This window comes from Manis javanica, chromosome 6, assembly GCF_040802235.1.
Source record: "Manis javanica isolate MJ-LG chromosome 6, MJ_LKY, whole genome shotgun sequence".
NCBI classification, from domain to species: Eukaryota; Metazoa; Chordata; class Mammalia; order Pholidota; family Manidae; genus Manis; species Manis javanica.
In genome coordinates, this window is record NC_133161.1 from 35,826,668 (window position 1) to 35,846,769 (window position 20,102).

A 20,102-nucleotide genomic window follows, 5' to 3' on the forward strand; every position below is an offset into this window, starting at 1 on the left:
TTTTGCCCTCTTCATAGAGAAACTGACCAAGTATTATATACACTTTATTCATGTTTACTGATATTTACAAAGAATATTCAATAATCAGAACTCACCATTCACAATACTGTACATTAAATTATAATATAACCCCAACTACAAAAGGTAGCTCTATGTTAACCCAAGATAATAACTGTCTAGAATTTAAATACATTAGAAATCACACACACAAAAAAGGAAATTAGAAAGTGATCTTCAAGTGTTAAAAATCTAGAAGAATTCTCCAACATCTGCTCTCTTATCTCGACATTTGCTTCGAGCTTTTGTTCGAGCCTTGAAGGCTGCAGAATTATATAAATGCTGAAATTAAGAGAAAGTACTTGTTAGTCACTTAAGGCTTAAGGTATTCTTACAAAGTAAAAAATAATTTTGTAAATCACAAAGTAATGAACTAATTCAAACCTGTAAATATTTTAAACGTTTATAAAAAGAACAAGGGAAATGAACATAAAATGGTTACTGGCTTTTTTTATTAAGAAAAAACAATTAATGTAAAATACCAATGAAACGCCAAAGAATAAAGTTTTAAAACGTGTGAACATTTAATCTGACCAAGGAAAAGGTAAATCATGAAGTTATGTGAGAAATATCCAACCAGGCTATCAATTAAAATAACAACGAAAAAAGTGGTAAGATTTCATTTTAATACCAACTACCTTACAAATTTTTATAATTATAAAACCCAATGCTGTCAAATGTGTGTGTAATAGGTACATACCTCTTTACTCATTACTGGAAACAATAAAAGAATGATAGAATAACTTTGGAAGGTAATTTGGCAATACATATCAAGTCATAATCTGGTTCTGTATTCTCATTTAAGGATTTCTTCCAAGAAATCATTCAAAAGAGAGGTATATGTAAGAATGTTAATGTTTATTCAAAACATTTAAAAATAGCCAACAATTATATGGCTATGTAAAAATTAAATATAAATTAAATATAAAGATTCTATAAAAAAGAATTACACATTTCATACCCATTAGAATGGCTATAATTTAAAACAAGAACAAAAACAGGGTAACGAGTGTTGGTAAGAAGGTAGAAACTGAACTCTCCTACACTGCTGTGGGAATGTAAAAATAGCACAGTCACTGTCAAAGACAGTTTGGCAGTTCCTTGTAAAGTTTAACATAAAACCACTACATGACCCAGCAACGCCACTCCTAAAAGAACTGAAAACAAGTACTCTATAAAAACCTGCACACAAAGGTTCATAGCAGCACTATTCACAAGGGCCAAAAAGTGGAAACAAGCCAAATGTTCAACTGATGAATGAATAAACAACATGTGGTGTAGCCACACAATGGAGTATTATTCAGCCAGAACAAGTCCTGAAGAACTCATACGTACTACAAGGCAGATGAGCCTTGGCAACACTATTAACACTTCACAGAATGAAAGGAAACTGAAAAGGAAAATAATTTCTGTGTTCACAGGATTATGGACAAAATGTTTCATTACAATCCCCCATACTCTAAATGCAGTGAAGTTCTATACTTTAAGGACAGTTACTCTGTGTCTGAAGCATCAAGAACTCAAACCTCACAGAGACAGCTGAATACCCACCACCTGGCAGAATCAAAGCTTGGGCTCAGCTTTTTTTTGGTACTTTTTAGTTCTGTTGGAAACAAAAACAACACTTACCCTTTCAAAACGAGAAATCTTCATTGTTTTAAGCGTTGCAGCATCAAGCATGACTGGGGGGCCAAGTTCAAAGACATTGCGAAGGAATTCATTTGACTAAGGTAAAAGACAAAAATAGCAAGATTCAGTATTCCATATCAGCACTTTTTCCACTACATACAGTGAAATTTGATTAAGTTATGTGGAGCTATTTTATATGTATCAACTTAGACCATTTATTTTATTTCTTTCTCATTATAAGGCACAATTGTTTTGTTTTTCAGTGCCTTGAATCCAAGAAGTGGCGAACTATGTGCTTTCGTACAGATTTGAGTTGTGCTCCACCAGACAGCCACAATACAAAAACAGAAGTTTCATGTTTGTTCAATTTTCCTTTCAAAAATAAAGATATTGCTTTGTATCATGCTGAAAGCATTCTGCACATTCAACTAACCTCAAAAGCCAATTAAGTGAGCTATATTCTAAACTGCTTCCTAACTTAAAAGTAAACACGTAGAAAGGATGTCACCCACTCACCTGTAAGTGGTACTGCATCCCTGATCCAAGAACCTCCTTAAAGGTGTCATAGGTATGTTTTTTGACCCAGCAGTCAATATACATACGTTCAGGACCAAATTTAACAGTTTCCGTTGGAAAATCCCGTTCCTAGCCAAGAGAAGAATCAAAATTGTAAGAGGAACTAAAATGTCCTAAAGAGAGCCTACATAGACATAATTTCCAAGTAGATATCTACATGTCGAGAGAAGTGAGCAATATGGTTTAATATTATAACCATATTATACCTCCATCCCTGCTACATAAACAGTCTAGAAAGTACTATGTTATATATATGGATATAGGATTTGTCTAGCTGTGACTAACTTGAAGGCACAACTAAGTTTGGATAATAATGGCAAAACCATGTTGTGCATGTTTTAAAATTTCAGAAGCACTCAACAAAGAAAAAAATCAGATATGGGTACTGGTCTAGGATTAGGGGGTGGAGTGGGGAGGAGGTTACAGGACAGGTCTGAAACACAAGATGCCTCCACAAGCCAGTGTGGAATTGAGGAGAAGCAGGATCTAGGAAAGGAGGTGAAGATAAATGGGGTTAAAAGAGCAACCAGCAAAGAGAGGACCAGCAACTACAGTGCTCCACAGGCCTTTGAGATAAGGTTTATTAAGAAAATGAGAGTTAGCTCTGAGATCAAGATTTCCAAGATGAAGTTTTGCAAGATCATTTCTAAAGAATAAGCATGGGTGGGTGATCCAAGTGAAATGGAAAAAAGCTCACTGAAACAAACACAGGATAGGGATTTCCACCCAGACAGAGAAGTCACCCAGAATGGTGGCAGAACTGGGGATGAAAAACACTGGCTGCTCCATTCCTTAATGAATTATGAACACGGAAGACGATCAGAAAGGGAGAAGCTGACCCACTGTTAGGGGAGAAAGGAGATGGAAACTGATGGGGCAAGAGCACTCCACGACTTCCTAACATTTACCCAGCACCCTTCTCTCTCAGCAGACACAGTATGTATAGTATATAATGCAGTAGTAAAGAACGTCAGCCCTAGACTTTCACGGTGTGTTACTCACTGCCTTGTGACCTTGGCAAGTAATTTAACCTCTTTGGACCTGGTTCCTTGCTTGTCAAATGAGGCTGACTCCATCTATACCACACAGTGTTATTAAGGTGTTAAAACAGAACATGTCTGTGAAGCACATACAATGCCTGGTTTGTTACAACAGCTCAAAGAAAAAAGGAGAGGATTCTATTACTTCAGCCTCATGTCCGAAAATATTGACACCAGGGAAGAACTCCCTATAAGCTTATCTACATCTTTACCTACTCCTGTCTCCTGAATCAGACACAGCCTTGCATTGAGGAGTGTCTGACAGTACTCTTTAAACCATATCATACTACCAGTTTTTCAGTTGTTTTTTCAAATGCTCTCCTCTCCACTGGTTCCTTCTCCCATAAACTATCTCTAGCATCTAAAACAAAACAAAGTAATAAGCCCTCCTACAATCCAGGAGATCAACTCTCTTCCATTCCCATTACAGAAATGTTCCTCAAAAGAACTTCTCTTCCCATTCACTTTTCAATTCACTTCAGTCTGGCTTTTCTCCATTCAACTGAAGCTGCTTTTACAAAGGTCACCATGACCTACTAATTGATGAATCTAATTGGTACTGTTCACTCTTACACGACCTTTTCTGCATTTGGCCTTGTTAAAAGACAGCACAGTACAGTGGGTTCAAATCCCAGCTTTGCTACTTACTGCTCTTCAACTATTCCATTGGTATCCACTGTTCCTTAAAAAGTAATTCTGTTGCTTAATTCTATAAGGGAATTGAATAAGAAAATCGTATGTCAGAGGACCTAATATATTAATGCTTGCTGATTTGAGGACTGCATGAGCTTCAAGAAGGATTTCTGGATGAAAAGGCACAGTGTGGCAGCGACCACCACACCTAATAAAATGGGGAATTCTCTTCTGGGGCACTTCAACAACTTTCATTTAGAAGATCTATCAAGGAAGCAGGGTCCTTTAGAGAAAGCTGGGTGCCAATGAAAGAAAATCAACAGAAACACTTCACAAGGCTCTAGGAATAGGCCCTTCCTTGGCAGGTGCAGAGGCAGAGCTGGAGGGACAGGCAGCCCAGTCAACGGGCAGGGGAGGGACTGAAATCTGAGATGAGGAATAGAGGTGGTAAAGCCTGGGAAGGAGGTCACTTAAGGACAGAACTATGATGCAAACAGAGGGCTCCTTCCCTTTTTGCATACCGGCGGGGAGGGCAGGGGGAGAGGTGCACAAGAGGCCTGGTAAGGCTGCTGAGCACTGCAATTTCACTGGTGTCTTTCTCAGGAGATTCGGGCCTGCAAGTTGCAGCTGACTGAGGGACTGTTCAGGCCCTGCTGACCCTTAAAATCTATTACCCACAGAAGACACATTAAGAAGGAAAATCTGAAATCAGGTCTAACCCAGAAAATCTAGGACACATCATTTATCTTATCTTTGGAGGCCACAGTATCCAAGTAAAGGAATGGTTTCTAGTTAATCAAAACAATGGTTTGCTTAATTTGGGGATCCTTATACTCTAAATTATATGACTAATCAGATCAATTCTTAATACGGATGTCTGCTCAAGTCTGGGGGTTTTGTTTTGATTTTCACATTATAAAATTCAGAGTAAATATCAAGTATTACTACAATTCAGTTATAGTCAGCATTCACCAGAAAGTTTAGAACCCAAGAAATCTACACTACTTTATACCTTCACTTTTTTATGGAAGATTACAGTGAAGAAAGTAGTTCTTTAGCAGGCTACATACGGGAACCAGAAACACTTCAAAACTGGATCTGACTGGGGCTTCAGTTTCTCTATTTCTTTAAATTCCCATTCTAAATTTTCATATATACATCAGGTTGCATGACTCTCTGGTGTTCATTTATTCTAAAAAGAACTGCCATATTAGACAGCAATAACCTGATAAATTACCCTTCATATCCAGGAAATATTTATCTGGCCAACAAAAAGGAAAAGTTTTAAAAGATTTTGGTATTCTCCACAGCAAGACTGTCCTTATTAATAGGTTCTACAGTTCATTTTAATCAACATTCTATTCTAATCACTGAAAGCTTCTAAATCAATTTTTTTGCCAGGTAGACTGAAACAGGTTAAGATCCAGAGAAGGGACTCAAGCATCAGATGATCAGAATGTGCTCTGGTTGAAGGCTGGGGTTTGTTATTTCAGGTTTTAGCACCTAGCCTTCATAGAAGGATCACAAAGGTCTTTCTTTTCTTAAAAGTACTGAGGGGTAGGCAATATACTATTCACAAAACACACTGTACTAAGTATGTATGTTGTAAGTACCACTGCCTATATCAAGTACCCCAAAGTGAAATACATTTTTATCATTATCAGTGTTATTTTTTTAAACCTAAAAACGTACCTTTATGTATCAGAATTAAATTTTCATTTGTTTAAAAGAAGTCTTCATTTATGTTATTAAAAACCTGGCTGTCTCAAAATGAGATTATTTTAATCAAAGATGAAGTTTAACTAACAAAATGACTAAACTGTCAAGTTTAGCCTGAGATCATGTAATTTCAATATGAGTAGCCAGTATAGTGTTAAGCCTACCTCCATGGCCCTCAGGATGTCTCTGAACACTGACCGCTGCTTTCTCTTGTCCACTTTGGCACGGTGTTTATTTCCATCTGTAGCCAAAGCCCTAAGCATCTGAGTCAAAGACTCCATGTCTTCATAAAAGAAGTCCTGTAAAAGGAAAAGCAGTTTCATTTAGTCTGTTACTTGTTTTTTCCCCCCAGCCTCTTCCGGTGCTAACAAAGAACAGCCCACCTTCGACGCCATCCAGCATTGCTACAGAGCCATATAAACCTTCAAGCTATTCAGGCATCTTGGCAAACGCACAAAGGAACACATTTATGCTGTCATGCAAAGATGTGACCCCCAACTGCTGGCAAGATGTGTTACCACCAAATGATTAACACCCCCTTCCCAAGGATACCCAGATGCAGTCAATAAATACTTATGTGCTCCAACTGCATACAAGACATTCTTGGGATTTCAAGACGTTCAGTGAGTCAGATACACACGTACCAATATAGCTTCTATCCTTTGGCACTCCAGGCCCCAAAGCACACATTCCCAGAATTCCAAATATGCTTATTCCAGAGTGCAACCTATCAGTAATGCTTAAATCACCTCATGTCTAATGTATTGGCTGTATTTCAAACAAGCAATGAAGTATTTACATCAGACACTCAAGTAAGACGGTATTTTAACCCTTTTGGAGGAAAGCCATAAAATGCATTATTTGCTATTATCTTTGAATTGACTATGGGCTTCCTTGCTACAGTTTAAGAGGCTATACTTTTAAAAGGTTGCTTTATTTTGGGTGTTTTTATTTCCACTACATTTTACAACATTAAAAATTAAAGATGATTAAATTATTTTGCTGACCAAAAGCAAAGCAGACACTTATAGAAGTCAGCAGGTGAGCAAACTCCAGTTCTAGTTACTAATGCCTATTCAACATTTTTTTTGCATTAGCACTGGCAGTCATTTAACTCTTCTATTAAATTAAACAGTTCTTATTCTAGCATCCTTCAAATTGTATATATAATTTTCTAATCTCAGTAAGTCCAACTATGATTATTTTTAATGTCTAAAATGAAAAAGATTATTACACTGGTAGAAAATAAGGTTGCAATTAACAGATATTCTAACTTTCAAGTACATAAATATTTTACTGTCAAATATTTTAGAGATTTTATATTATTAACCATTTTAACAAATGTTTTCTTCAAATGTTATAATTCAACCTCCTATGTCTGAGTTAGTTGGAGACAAAACCCATTAAGATTTGCATGGAGAAAAGCAATTATTGAAGTTGGTGAGGTTTAATTAAAAACAGATCAAGGTCATGTGGATCTCTCTATTTCAATAAATTTGACTATCTTAACAAGATGAGGACAGTTTTACTTGTAGAAACTAGTATAAATTCAGGAACTAGCCATTTCCTACTCATTTTATTGGCTACTCTTTCATACTATTCTTAAAAAAAATGTGTGAAACATTTAAAAATACATTTTGAAGGAAAAAAACAAAATTAAGCAAACTCCATGCACTACTTTAATTAGTTCTAAGAACTGGGAAGTACCATCAGGGTTCCTGACAATCCTCCAAGGGGACACTGGTTATCTGTAACACATTTCTGGATGTCACCTCTGGGGAAGGAGCAGCTGCTACTGGCACCTACTGAGCAGAGGCTAGGGATTCTGCTTAACAGCTTACAATGTGCAAGACACCCCCCCCGCCATAACACAAAGTTAACCAGCCCAACACACCCACAGTGCTGAGGCTGAGGAACTCTGCAGGACGTGATCCCTGCAACTAATAAAACTCAACAGTCTACAGTCTGAATCAATGAGTTCAACTAACTTGGAAAAATAAACGTTAAACATTACAGGGAAATGTCACCACAAAGTGCATGGGCATTAGAAAAAAAGAAAATGTAAAATAACAACAAAAATAGTCCATGAGCAGCATCCAAAAGCTAATTTATTGGAGTTTAGGTAGCTATATAGTAAAACTGTACAGTAAGGGACAAATGAAAATGGGCTCCTGGAAGGTACAAATAAACACTAACTCCTATCCATCATAAGAAAATGGCATAGTAATTTTCACACAACAGGGCATGTGGCGGGGGATATGTGCATCTGTCTGTCTCTTTCCTGTGGCACTCCCTTCCCATCAGGTCAGGTCAGGGACAAAAAGGCAGAACTGGGGAAGGTCTGACCACACTAAGTTTTGGTGTATTTGCCTGAGCCAGCACATCATGTTACACCCAAGATCTGTAGTTCTGTCCACTTAGTCTTTGTCTTATTTACTATAAAATATCCTAGAGAGCTCTTGAAAGGCCACTACTAGACTACTGCCATAGAGGGGAGGCAACACTTAATTCACCTATGTATTCAGCAACACCTGGTTTAATTAATTTTTTAAACATCCTGTAACTGCCCTCACCACCACACATTCATTCCTTTCAAAAAGCTTATCTACTTAACAAACACAGCAAACAAAACACTAGGAAGGTTCTGCTTTGTAACCCAGTTCATGTTTGTCCTTGGACCAGGACTCAGGTCAAATTAAACGTTTTGGATGAGTCCTCCTGGCTATCTCATATGATTTATTAAGCCAGAGAACATAAGATATGTGGGTGATAATACACTCATGTTTACACAAATTTAAACAAGTTCAAGTATAAATTAAACTGCATTTCAAAGTCAAAAGAAATGACCATTTCTAGCCAACAGAACAAAAATTAAAAACTAGGACATCTGGTTTCTGTGCCTTAAGCTTCAGGAGTCATTAATTAGATCAATAAAATTAAATTGACTGCTAAACTTGAGTCCAGTTTCTCACATAAGGAGAATCACTGCTAATGACAGCACTGACAACTTACTTTCCATTCTTACCTGATATCCTTCCTCAAGAGGCAGGAGTGCCTACGGAAAGACATTTCCTAGACATAAACTCTAAGAGCTTAACCATTTGTTAAATACAGAGAAGAGAGTACTGGGGGCCGACGTAACCCAGAACGTGTATTGATCCTATTTATAATTATTCACCAGTAAGTAACTTAAATTCGAGAAAAATTATGGAAACTTTCTGGAAATAATCTTACTCCTTAAATTAAAAAGCACTAATAAGTAACCCAATGTTCACAATGGAAGTCACAAAACAGGGCTACTAAATGTCTCTGTTAGGGAGACAAAGGGTTTCCTGGAACTCAGCACTTTTGGGGCTAAACCTGAAACAGGACCAGGCAAACCAGGAGAGCCAAACTGTGGCAACATCCATGAACAGAAAGTGGGTGGGAAACTGCAAGGCACATATCCCAGCTAAAGGGCCGTGTCTGTTTCCATCTTCGGCTTAGAGAAGTTAAACTAACAGCAACTAAACTCATCTAATCGCAAACCTACGACAGCTTAATATTTCAACCATTTGTCTGATGTTTATTACAAAGCATCCATGCCTGAATTACCTGAATCCATGGTCTGAGAAATCCAAGCAGATCTGCACAAATTATACTATAGACACAGCTCTCTCCATGAGTAGTAGCAGAGCATCCTAAGCTTTAGTTCTACAGAGAGCAACAATTAAGCATAATGAACTATACTCAAATGCTGCTCTACCAACCCCTATTGGTTTATGCTTTTAAAAGTATTTTCTCAGTACTGCCAGGGAGGTGGCAATCAATCACCTGGTTCTTAAGCTGGTCACATTCCCAAGTTATCATCCAATTCTTAATGTGAAGGCGGTGATACAATAATAGTCCTCATGGCACAGTCTTTTTCCTCTACTCATCAGATACTTACACTCTCCATTCCTCTGGCGAGTTCAAATAGGAGCGCCAAAGATTCACCAGCAGCTATTCTCATGTTTACATCATCAGAAGAAAGGAGGCTTGGAAGTTTATGGAAATGCCTAAAAAAGAAGTCAGTTACTACTATGTGAACATGACCATTACGTCAATAAATGTTTTTATAAAATATGAAACTAAAAAATACATACATCTCAAGCTTTTTCTTCACTTCACTGATTGGGCATATGGTCAGTAATAATGTCCATGCAAGAAGGGAGTGGATATGAAGCACCGTATTAGTGGTGCTGCAAATAACATTAGTGTCTTTCTCTTTGAGATAGGACTTGGTGAAGATATTTTCCAAATATTCCAGAGTTGAAAACAGCTCCTAATGCATAAGATTATGAAATAAGATAGCCATCTTAAATTAAAAGTGTGCAAATAACTGGAGTCAAAGGTTTTCTACTTACTGTAATGTCATCTGTGGCAATAAAACAGCAAACACCAAAGCAAGTTGCACACTAAAAAAAAAAGACATTAATGTTTGTAATTTTCTTATTAATACCACATCTCCCTGCTTTTATAATTCAGTGTGAAAATGTTTTCAACTACCTGACTACCCTGGTCCCAAGTACAGTATAAAAAGAGGGACAAAGAATATCAGAGTTACAGGAAGTGAGTTTCAGCACAAGCTCTGCTTCCAAACTCAGAGTACAACTTTAGAGAAATTATTCCATTTCTCGAGTCATCCTTCATTAATCTAGCAGATCAATTTTTTTTCTTGGTATTTTGTTAAATATTTATTATATACTATTATAGTAATAAAAAATACAACGGGCCTTTTTTAAAATTAAGTTATCATTGATATACAAGCTTATGAAGATTTTGCATGAGCAACATTGCTGTTTCAACATTCACCCATATTATCAAGTATACCCCCTTTACCCCACTGCAGTCACTGTCCATCAGCATAGTAAGATGCTATAGAGTCTCTACTTGTCTTCTCTGTGCTATACTGCCTTCCCGTGACCCCTACACCATGTGTGCCAATCATAATGCCCCTTAATCCTCTTCCCCCTAGACATAAACTCTCACCCCTCCCCACCCGCCCTCCCCAACCCCTTCCCTTTGGTAACCACCACTAGTCCCTTCTTTGCGTCTGTGAGTGTGCTACTGTTTTGTTCCTTCAGTTTTGTTGTTACACTCCACAAATGAGTGAAATCATTTGGTACGTGTCTTTCTTCGCCTGGCTTATTTCACTGAGCGTTAATCCCTCTGGCTCCATCCATGTTGTTGCAAGCAGTAGGATTTGTTTTCTTTTTATGGCTGAATAATATTCCACTGTGTTTATGTACCATATCATCTTCTTTACCCATTCATCTACTGATGGACACTTAGGTTGCTTCCATATCTTGGCTATTATAAATAGTGCTGTGATAAACATAGGGGTTCTAACAGATCATTTTAAACTTCAATGCAAAGACAGGAAGTCTGAACATTTGAGATAAAGAAATCTGCTCTGTTAAAAATCTTTAAATACATTGTTTGTTGTAGGTTTGTAAGCTTTTAAAACTATTTGTATTCATTTGTTTTTATGTAGACTTTACTCCAAAAACTTTAAAAGGAATCAGCTTCCAAAAAATAAGCACTTAGGAGCAGAAATTTCCTAAAATTTAAGTAACTGTTCTGAAACTTCCAACCTAAAGGAAGATCTCTTTAACTCAGATTTCATTTTTTTGGATTATGTTGAAAAGAGGTCAGGAATCTTTTAATTACCTTTTGTTGGGGAGAAAAAAGGGTTAAACAAGTGAGTATACTACAAGGTTACCAAGGTAAAGCTTACCTAACAGAATGGACACAAAATATTTATATACAAACTCTGTGCAACATAAACAGGAGTCAACAATTCTCAGAATATTGCTTTAGCAAAACTAGTCACATAAAAACAGAATTTGTAATTTGTGAGATTTTATTATTCTCTATTTCCCTTTACTTCACGTATTCACTAAAATTCCCTCATGTTATTTCAAGTACCATTAATACTGTAAGTCTTTAAAGTCACCATTCAGGTGTCCAGATTTCAGCTAGTTTGTTTCAAGAACTATAAGGACACTTGTGATATTAATCTCTTAATGTTAGTATTTTATTTTTATTATATTCTTCTGGCAAAAATTGGCCATTGTTAAAATTAAGAGTCGCCTAGGCATTATTCTCAATCAAGGAAAATTTCCATCTGCAATTCCTTCTCCTAAGCAAGCAGCTGAGGCAAGGCCACATCTATTCTACTGATGACCCTCAGAGAAAACTATGACTATCTACCTTTAACACAGATTCCTGCTGCTAATTAGAGCTGCTAAGTGTAAAAAAGAATTCACAGCAGGAATTACAAGTATGAAAAAGAAATGGCCAAAGCAAATTTACATGCAACCAAAATTAAGTTGTCACTAAAAAGTATCTACCCAACAGTGTTTTCTGTCAAACATATCAAAAGTATCTCCATAGTCCTGCATGATTTAAAAGCTGCATGAAACTACTCCAAAAGGGGAGACAGAAAGTTAAATAACAAAAACTTAATTAAATATTTTAGGATTACTAACTGCCGGCCAGCAGAGAGGCCAGGATATCACCCTCCTATTTCTTTGCCTCTAGGGAAGCAGCTTAACTATTCCCAGCTCCGAAGAGTTAGTAAACCAAGGGAACTGGCCACTGAAGTGAGATGCCTGAGCTCCTGTTCGCTTTTTTCTCCACTGAGCTAGGGACCCTGCTGACTTACACTGGGCAGTTATATGAGCAAAAAGTAAACTTTGTTTGAGCCACTAAGACTTCAGGGGTTATCTGACTCAAAGATTAATGTCATTTACTTTAAGTAATACTAAAAAAAAGAAAGCTAATTTGAAAAATCAATATTAAAAGTATTAAAAAGAGTGAAACCCCAAAACTAGATGAGTATTTCCACAAGTCAGTTTCCTCCATCAACCCAAATCTACCAAGGAAATATGGCATTCAGCTTTTTCAAAAGGACTTGTAGGCCATGGCTGCCGAAAACTCTTAAAAAACACCCCACTGCATTTCTTAGAATAAAAAATGACCACCCAATAAACATTGTCTAGACCACTTCTATGAAAATTATTCTATGATCATCCTAAAGAACTCAACACAGTATTCCATATCAGTGTTATCTCCCACTTGAAAGATGTAGAAATTTGCTCTATATGGGATGCATTATGGCATCTCAGAAAATTTAAGAGAACAGTTAATTGTCCTGTTAACTCTGTTCACTAAAACTGAGACAAATGAAACTATAATGTTAATATAAACTATTTTTTTAAATGCTGTTTTCCAAGATCACCACAATGTATGGTGTCACGCCTAGATAAGATCTAAACATTTTTAAATCTTAATACTTACAGTTTGTCTAGCCTGGACACTAGCTGTTCCATCACAAATTATCTTCTTTAGTACTGGTCCGAGAGTTTTGAAAACCTCTTCACTTTCAATGCCAGGCCCCAGCTGAACACAGAGCACAGATGCCAATGCCGCAGCTGCTCGCTGCTCATCACTCTTACCTACAAAAGCCCAGGTGCCACTTCTTAGTAAGACAGCAACTGCCCCAATTTGTTCCACTTCAAAACTGCATCTAGCATTTATGAAACCCATAACACACCCTAGGCTTTGCCATGAGAAGTATGCCTAGTGAGGTGTAAGAGCTCCAACTCTGAAAAAAGATCTTACTCAAATTCTAGACCCACCACTTATTAGCCAGAACACCTTCAATTCCTGTTCTGAGAACAGATTTCCTCCTCAGTGAGATGGAGAGAAACACATTGCATAAGGGAGTACTGTAATGGCTCAACAAAGCAATTGTTTGAAGATGATTTGGCCTTTCAGATCCTTCAGGTACTGGCAGAAGAGTACTCAAGTAGCCCTTAAATTAATCTCTCACGCATTTCGGATACACATAGTCCACAAGGTAAACTAATACCTTCAAGATTTCTCCTCCCCACATTTTGTTTTTTTAAATAAGTCTTTAAAACCAAAACATCCATGTAAAGGTAAATACTAAGTTAATACTTTTGAGAACTGTAGAAACCAAAAGGTTTCTGCAAGTTTTGATCTCAAATTATTACCTGACAAACTAAAACTCTGTAAAATATTCAGTTGGGATGAAATGTTTAATCCCATCTGACTACCACTACTGGAGACAGTTTCAATGTAAACACTGCTAACAAAGCCACAGTAAAAACTCAAAAAAGGTGGCTCTGCTATCAACTGTACCACTAGCAAGTTATACAACTTTAGACCAGTCTCATGTTTCCTAGGCCTTTCTTTATTCTGTATAATGAGAGGCGGATTGGATGAAAGGTTTAGAAACACCCATTCCTGACAAAAGCTTTCACCTGAGGCAAAATGAGAAAAACAAGGACATAAAACTAAGTTAATTCAATTTAAAGAAGCATCTGTGCTTCCTATATTTTTGGTGCTAGAAAATATTTTTGTTAATAGAGATAATGATAGTATAAGATTATTATTTTCATTATGTTCTGCTTGGCAAAGTTAAGCCGGCAACCCCAAATCTTTTAAATTCAGTGGTTCCTAAAACTGCAGTCTGGTAATACTAGACTTAATCCTTAAGGTCTCTCTTTATTCTCAAAAGCTGTATGATTATAACAATATGAATTCCAGAGCCTCTATTACAAAATTCTGGAATTCATATATTCCAAGGGACATCCTGATAATGATGTCATTGACAGATATGACTGACATTTTAAATAAGCGCAAGGGAAAATGAGCTGGATGATTATGATACCTCTTCAATTTTAGAAAAATAAAGTAGGATGGCTTTCTTAATAATACTTTTTGCTGACATCTGACACAAGCTTTCAAACCTTTCTTAAGTACATAAGAATGGCAATCACCTCCTCAGATACAATAAAGGATGACAATCCACCCTGATCCTTCCTAATTTCAAGCTACTTACTACAAAATATAACAAAATGTTTTGTTTTATAAACAAAAACAAAGCTAACAAGTCTCATGTTGAGTTTTAACAAGCATGGTGTATTCCTTGACAATTATTAAGTTATGAGAGTGACCCAGTCTTCTAGTGCTGTAAAGAAACATTATTGCAAAGGCAGCAAATTCCTGTATAGATCGGGGCCTGTGACTCAAAAATAAGGACATTACCTTTTTTCAGGCAGCGTTCAATGCTATCAGTTAAAGTCATTCTTCTTTCCAGAATAAATTCATAAAGCATTTTTGAAACCAGTGCATTTTTAATACCTTCAAGAGCTGCCTGCCTTGTCTTCGCACTATTTAAAACAAAATTAAGAGAAAAAAGACCCAGATGGAGTATCATCAATAACTTGTAAAAACCTAGCTTTTCCCTCTAAATTTTTTCTATTTACAGTTTTTTAAAATCTGTCATCAAGCTCAATTTTTCAAAAATTAAATTTTCATCTACAACTCACCTTATTACACAAAAGATTTTAGACTGGCTTTGTATCAGAGCATTTTTGTTAGTTTGTAATCACAAGTTTAAATGACTAAGAAATATAGTTTCAATGGAAAAAACATTATTATATGTTTAAGTAAACTCACATTTCTTTTTTAACACTACACAAGTCTAGAGTTCACATTTGCATCTTCTGAGTTTTTAAAAAAAATTCTATTGGTTTTATGTCCATTTTGGAGCTACTGTGAAGTAAGGAGGTAATTTAGCTTGATATTTCCCATGTCTGCAACAAAATTCGTGGACAAGAGGCTTCAAGTTTAGTTGTTCTTTCTAGTTGAAGATTAAATTCAACACATCCATTCCAATTACAATGAAATACAGTTATAGACTATTACACTAAAATAATGACAAATCCCAGTCAATCTAAACTCTAGTGGCATGTTCCTAGTCACATTAAAAGTCCAAAGGAACAACAAAACATCCAAAGTAAACAATTCAAACTTTAGGGAAACATACTGTTAAGTCAGAGTAGTACACATATAACATATACCTGTACATAGTATTTCCTACCTCTTATCCATGGTCAGGTCAATGAATCCCTTCAACTTGTACTCTATGTCTTCCTGAGTTCCTTCTTCATCAAGGACTTCTGGTCCTAAGGAATAACATAAATCAACCACTGCAATTTAGAAAAAAAGCAGAAAGGGAACAGCAATACCTTAGCTACAGTATATTTTAGCTATAACAATTCCTTCACCTAAGACATCCTTTTATCTAAAGTTGCAGGTTTAAATTTAAAATTCATACCATCTTCAGCAAAACTGGAAGGATCACTGTAGCCACTGCAATGGCTCATTGTTTCAATCGATGCATCCTCATCACTAAAGGGCTGAACATTTCGATGCTGGCCACCTATTAGGTAAAGTGGAAGTAGATGATTTCATTGCCATATGTGTAAATATTTAACGTGGATATTTATTTACTTAGGAGAAATCCAGTAACAAAAACCGAAATATATTTAAGAAAAGGGATGATCAAATTACAAGAGTATACTTAAATATTCCCAAGTAAGTCAATTCACCTAAAAACTATTTCAGAGCATAAACTACTTATGATATACACCTGCTTCAGAAATATACTTAATACTGGTATTATGGATGAAAAACCTACTTCTAAACTGTAACTTCAAATATGAAGACAATAAAAATATCCAGAAATACAGAATGATGCTATAGAGCATCACAAAAAAAGCCAGTTTCCAATGACTACAACTGGGCTTATTACACATGGTAAATGAGTTAGTTTCTAGGTTATACATACCTTATTTTAAGGGGAATTAGGGAGTTAGAAGATGGAGCTTTAAAGATAACTTGAACTGAAAGGGGGGAAAAAAGGTTTAAAGCAGAAATTTTGGTATTTGATATAGTATAAAAGTCTGTGAAATAAATTACCTTCAAAAGTTTCTAACATATCCATCCAACAGTTTAAAAACATAGTGTTACTAGAAAATAAAACCTCTTAAAAATTAAAATATTTTTCTCAACTTTAGTAACTTAAGGAATAAATCCATAGCCACCGTTTTTTTGGGGTAGGGATTTAACATTAATACAAAGATTGCCCAGTCATGAATTATACTGAGCATGGACTTACAGTAAGTCCCAAATTCTGCCCAAGTGACCTTGAGTCTCATGATTTACTTTTGAACCCAAGTTCCCTAAAATCAAAAATTGCACCAGGTATCTGTAGGTCCCTACGCTCAAGAAATTAGTAACATTTACTATCTAAAGTTTGTTAAAAAGTCCTCCATGTTTAAGCCTGTTACTGTTGGGCATTCCTTTTTTTTTAAAATCAAAACAGATTAGATAATTTAGCAGATTTTTAAATCAACAGGGGAAGCAAGTGACTTTCAGATTTACTTGCTATCCTAAAGGAAAGACACTACCAATCAAAGCAGAAAAAGCATAAAGCAATGAAGAACCCAAAATAAAAAAAGATCTATGACAGTATATTCTATTTCTGGACATACCTTCACTGTCTTCATGATTTAAAGTCATGGAAATAAATGAGTCATTTGATTAACTTTTACTAATATTACTCACAACTCAATTTATATTTTTATTTTTCATATTCAGCCTATTTCTAAACTGCCAAGAAGTGTATTCCCATGCAGCTCTTACTCTAAGTTTGAATGATTTCCCAAGACTCAAGAGATAAAAATAAAAAAATAAAAAACTTTTCAAGAAAAACAACCCTATATAAATCCTTGATATCTAGGTCAAGCTTACCTACCTTGTGATCCCAAGTATCATTAGTGAGGTGGCACTCTAGACACATCGTCCTTATTTCTTATTGGGCTTATTTACTAACAAGGTTTTGTTCTTTCCTAAAAATGTTCTCTTCAAATTAAGTGCTATGACAGTTATGCATTTCTTGTAAGAGTTCAATTTTATTAGCTTTCTATAACCCTCCACTGACAAAAAATAAAGAATTTAAATAGAAAACCCACAGAAGTTGGTTATCTTTTGGTTATACATGTGAAAATCTCATTTGAGTCCCATTTCTTTTAAACGTCATCTCAAAATACCAGTAAGTGGTTTGTAAATAAGTACAAGTTTGTGACAGTTTTCCATCTCTCCTACTTAATTATTTATTTAATGAATACACTCACTTGGAATTAAAGTTTTGAAAAAGTAAATCTCACCCCCCCCCAAGCGCCACCTACCACAGGTGAGCAGTTTGCAAGTTCTAGTGTAAACGCCCAGATATTCAAAGCATGTATCGCTTTATAAGCTAATCAAAGGATTCTTTTCCGTTTGCTTATTATATATGCTAAAATTCAGTGTTTAAATATACCCTTCCACTGAAATCAATGGAAAAAGCAGCAGTAATAAAGCTGGCTGAAATCAGGAATGAGCCTTAAAAATTTGAAAGGCAACCCCTCCACTGGCACTTCAAGTTAGTACCAGGAAGGAAGAAGCCTAGAGCAAAAGTTTCCGAAGTGGAATGAAGCTTTATTTGTGATACAAGGAAGCCATTAGTAACATCACTACCATTTTCGAAATGACTTTAGCTTGCGGCTTCTCCATCACTTGCTTCATCAAAAGAATAAAATAATCTTCCAGACAGAATTGCAATGTTTACTTAAGTTGAGGATAAGCTGAAGCACAGTAAAGAGGTATCCCCAATTCAACACACAGCAACCGGATTCCACGACAAACTAATTATGAAGTTTTGATCGAGAATGAATTTCACGAACATCGAGAGCATTCAATCAAAATAAAGAGCGATATAAAAAAGGGGGTGGGAAATCTGCATTTACATAATCCATTCTATTGTTAATTATTAAATGTCTGATACATGGTCACAAGTTTTCCTGCTGCTCTAAACCCTACAGGAAAGCTTTTTAAATGCGTTTCCAATTACCTTCAACAGGAAAACCGGCCTATTTACCATCCAATGAGCAAAAGGCATGGCATTCTGAGAGTTAGGATGGAAATCTTGTTGACAAATATCTAGTGGTTAGTTCAGATGTGATAACATTTTAGGATAGTCCAATGTTTAAGTTCAGAATCTCAACAGAACAATTACTAAATGAGATGATTTTATCCAGTTTAATACTCGATGTACGTTTAGTGTAGTGTCTCATAAAACCTTCCACTTAATGCCTTTTTTGCTTTTAGTACGTAATAGATAGTAATTAATTGGGCTGAGGACCTACTCATCCTGGAAAAGTTTCAACTTCACGGTGAGGAGACCAAAGACCTAAACTTTTGGCCAATTGCAACCTGAGTTCCTTACCACCCCCGCCTACCCAGCGCCCACAGCAGAAACACTACACAATGCAACACAAAGGAGAAGGCAGTTGCTGCCCCTCGGAAGAGAATGTTGTCCCGACTGGTCTCCGGGTAGCTGCGGGCTTGGAACTGAGGTGCCAAGTAGAGGGAGGAGGAGAGCCTAAGCTGGGACTTCCCAGCAGCCGATGCCTCGCCTCGGCCCGGCCAGGTGGACACACGGGATGCACAAGAACGCAGCGGAAAAGGGAATGGCATACGGCACAGAAGGCCCAAGCCGCGTGACGCAGGAGCCCGCCCAGACCCGCTGGACATCTGGCATTCTCCGAACTCCGTGTTGGAGCCGGCGGTCAAGGGCGACCAGTGACAGCGCGACCGCAGCCCCGATCTCTGCCCCACCCTCCGCAAGAGCTCTGGAGAGCAAGCTCCTGCCTCTGGGGACACTCGTCGCCCGCCAGCCTCGCGTCACCCCCAACCCCGAGCTCTCCGGCCACGGGCGCACCCGCCGCGTCCCGCCCCAAGGCCGGTGTCAGAGTCCCGTTCGCGCACCAGACCAAATCGCGCGATGTGCGACCCCGAGGCACGCTGGGAACGGTAGGTCGCCAGCAAAGCCAGGAGCCCCGCAGGTGCCCACGCCAGGAGGGAAGAACTACAACTCCCGCAGTGCCCACGGAAGAGACACGCCAGCCCTCCGACGGTCGGGACACCCCCTACCTGCCGTCGCCGCAGCTGCCACTGCGCCGCCACCACCACTGCCACCGCGGTGGGGCGTGTTCCGCTTCTTATTCTTCGGCATCGTGGGACGCCCGGGGCCGCCTAAACTCGGAGCTTAGCGAGGATCAGCCGATGGAGCTGCACTTTTTACTCGTGCGTCTGTGCGGCGGGCGGCTAAAAGGCGAGTCTTCGGCTAACAACAGAGGCGAGCAGCGGCGGGGGTAAAAGTGGGTAGTGGCGGCCGCAGAAATCCCCGTTAAGAGCTGTGATCGGAAACGACACATGTTTCTCTCTAGCGCGGGAGCTAAGGCGGGGCAGGCCAGGCCACGACGCCTTAAGTATGCAGACCGCCGCTGGCGTCACCGCCGGTGGGCGGGACTCGAACGCTCACTGGCAAGTGCGTGCAGCTGTCCCCGAGCCCGGCTTCCGGCGGCCGCGCCCAGTTCCGGGACGTGTAGTAGGCGCCGGGCCTGGCCTGGCCCCTCCCGGCGGGCTTGTGTGTCCACCTGCGTCCCTCTCGTGACTCCGCCTGCATCCGTGGCCCTGCCTGGGGTGGACTTAGGTGCTCACGTGTCA

The 20,102-nt window shown here is 38.0% G+C and overlaps 2 protein-coding genes and 1 long non-coding RNA gene across 3 annotated transcripts in view; 1 reads left to right on the plus strand and 2 right to left on the minus strand.

Annotated features, from left to right (window-relative positions):
* LOC118974144 (uncharacterized) overlaps window positions 1–20,102 on the plus strand; it is a 45,678-nt gene that overhangs the window by 7,936 nt on the left and 17,640 nt on the right. The gene's annotated exons all lie outside the window — the stretch shown is intronic.
* On the minus strand, window positions 32–19,753 carry IFRD1 (interferon related developmental regulator 1). The gene is made up of 12 exons (XM_017646581.3): window positions 19,527–19,753; window positions 15,829–15,933; window positions 15,592–15,676; window positions 14,754–14,878; window positions 12,978–13,135; window positions 10,040–10,090; window positions 9,779–9,957; window positions 9,583–9,691; window positions 5,819–5,953; window positions 2,203–2,331; window positions 1,687–1,782; window positions 32–339 (listed from the first exon to the last, which is right to left on the minus strand). The coding sequence occupies exons 1-12, from the start codon at window positions 19,606–19,608 to the stop codon at window positions 250–252; spliced, it is 1,344 nt and encodes a 447-aa protein (XP_017502070.1). The 5' UTR covers window positions 19,609–19,753; the 3' UTR covers window positions 32–249.
* On the minus strand, window positions 19,652–19,810 carry LOC140849875 (uncharacterized). Its single transcript, XM_073238581.1, has one exon. It carries the CDS (start codon window positions 19,808–19,810, stop codon window positions 19,652–19,654), a length of 159 nt encoding a protein of 52 aa, XP_073094682.1.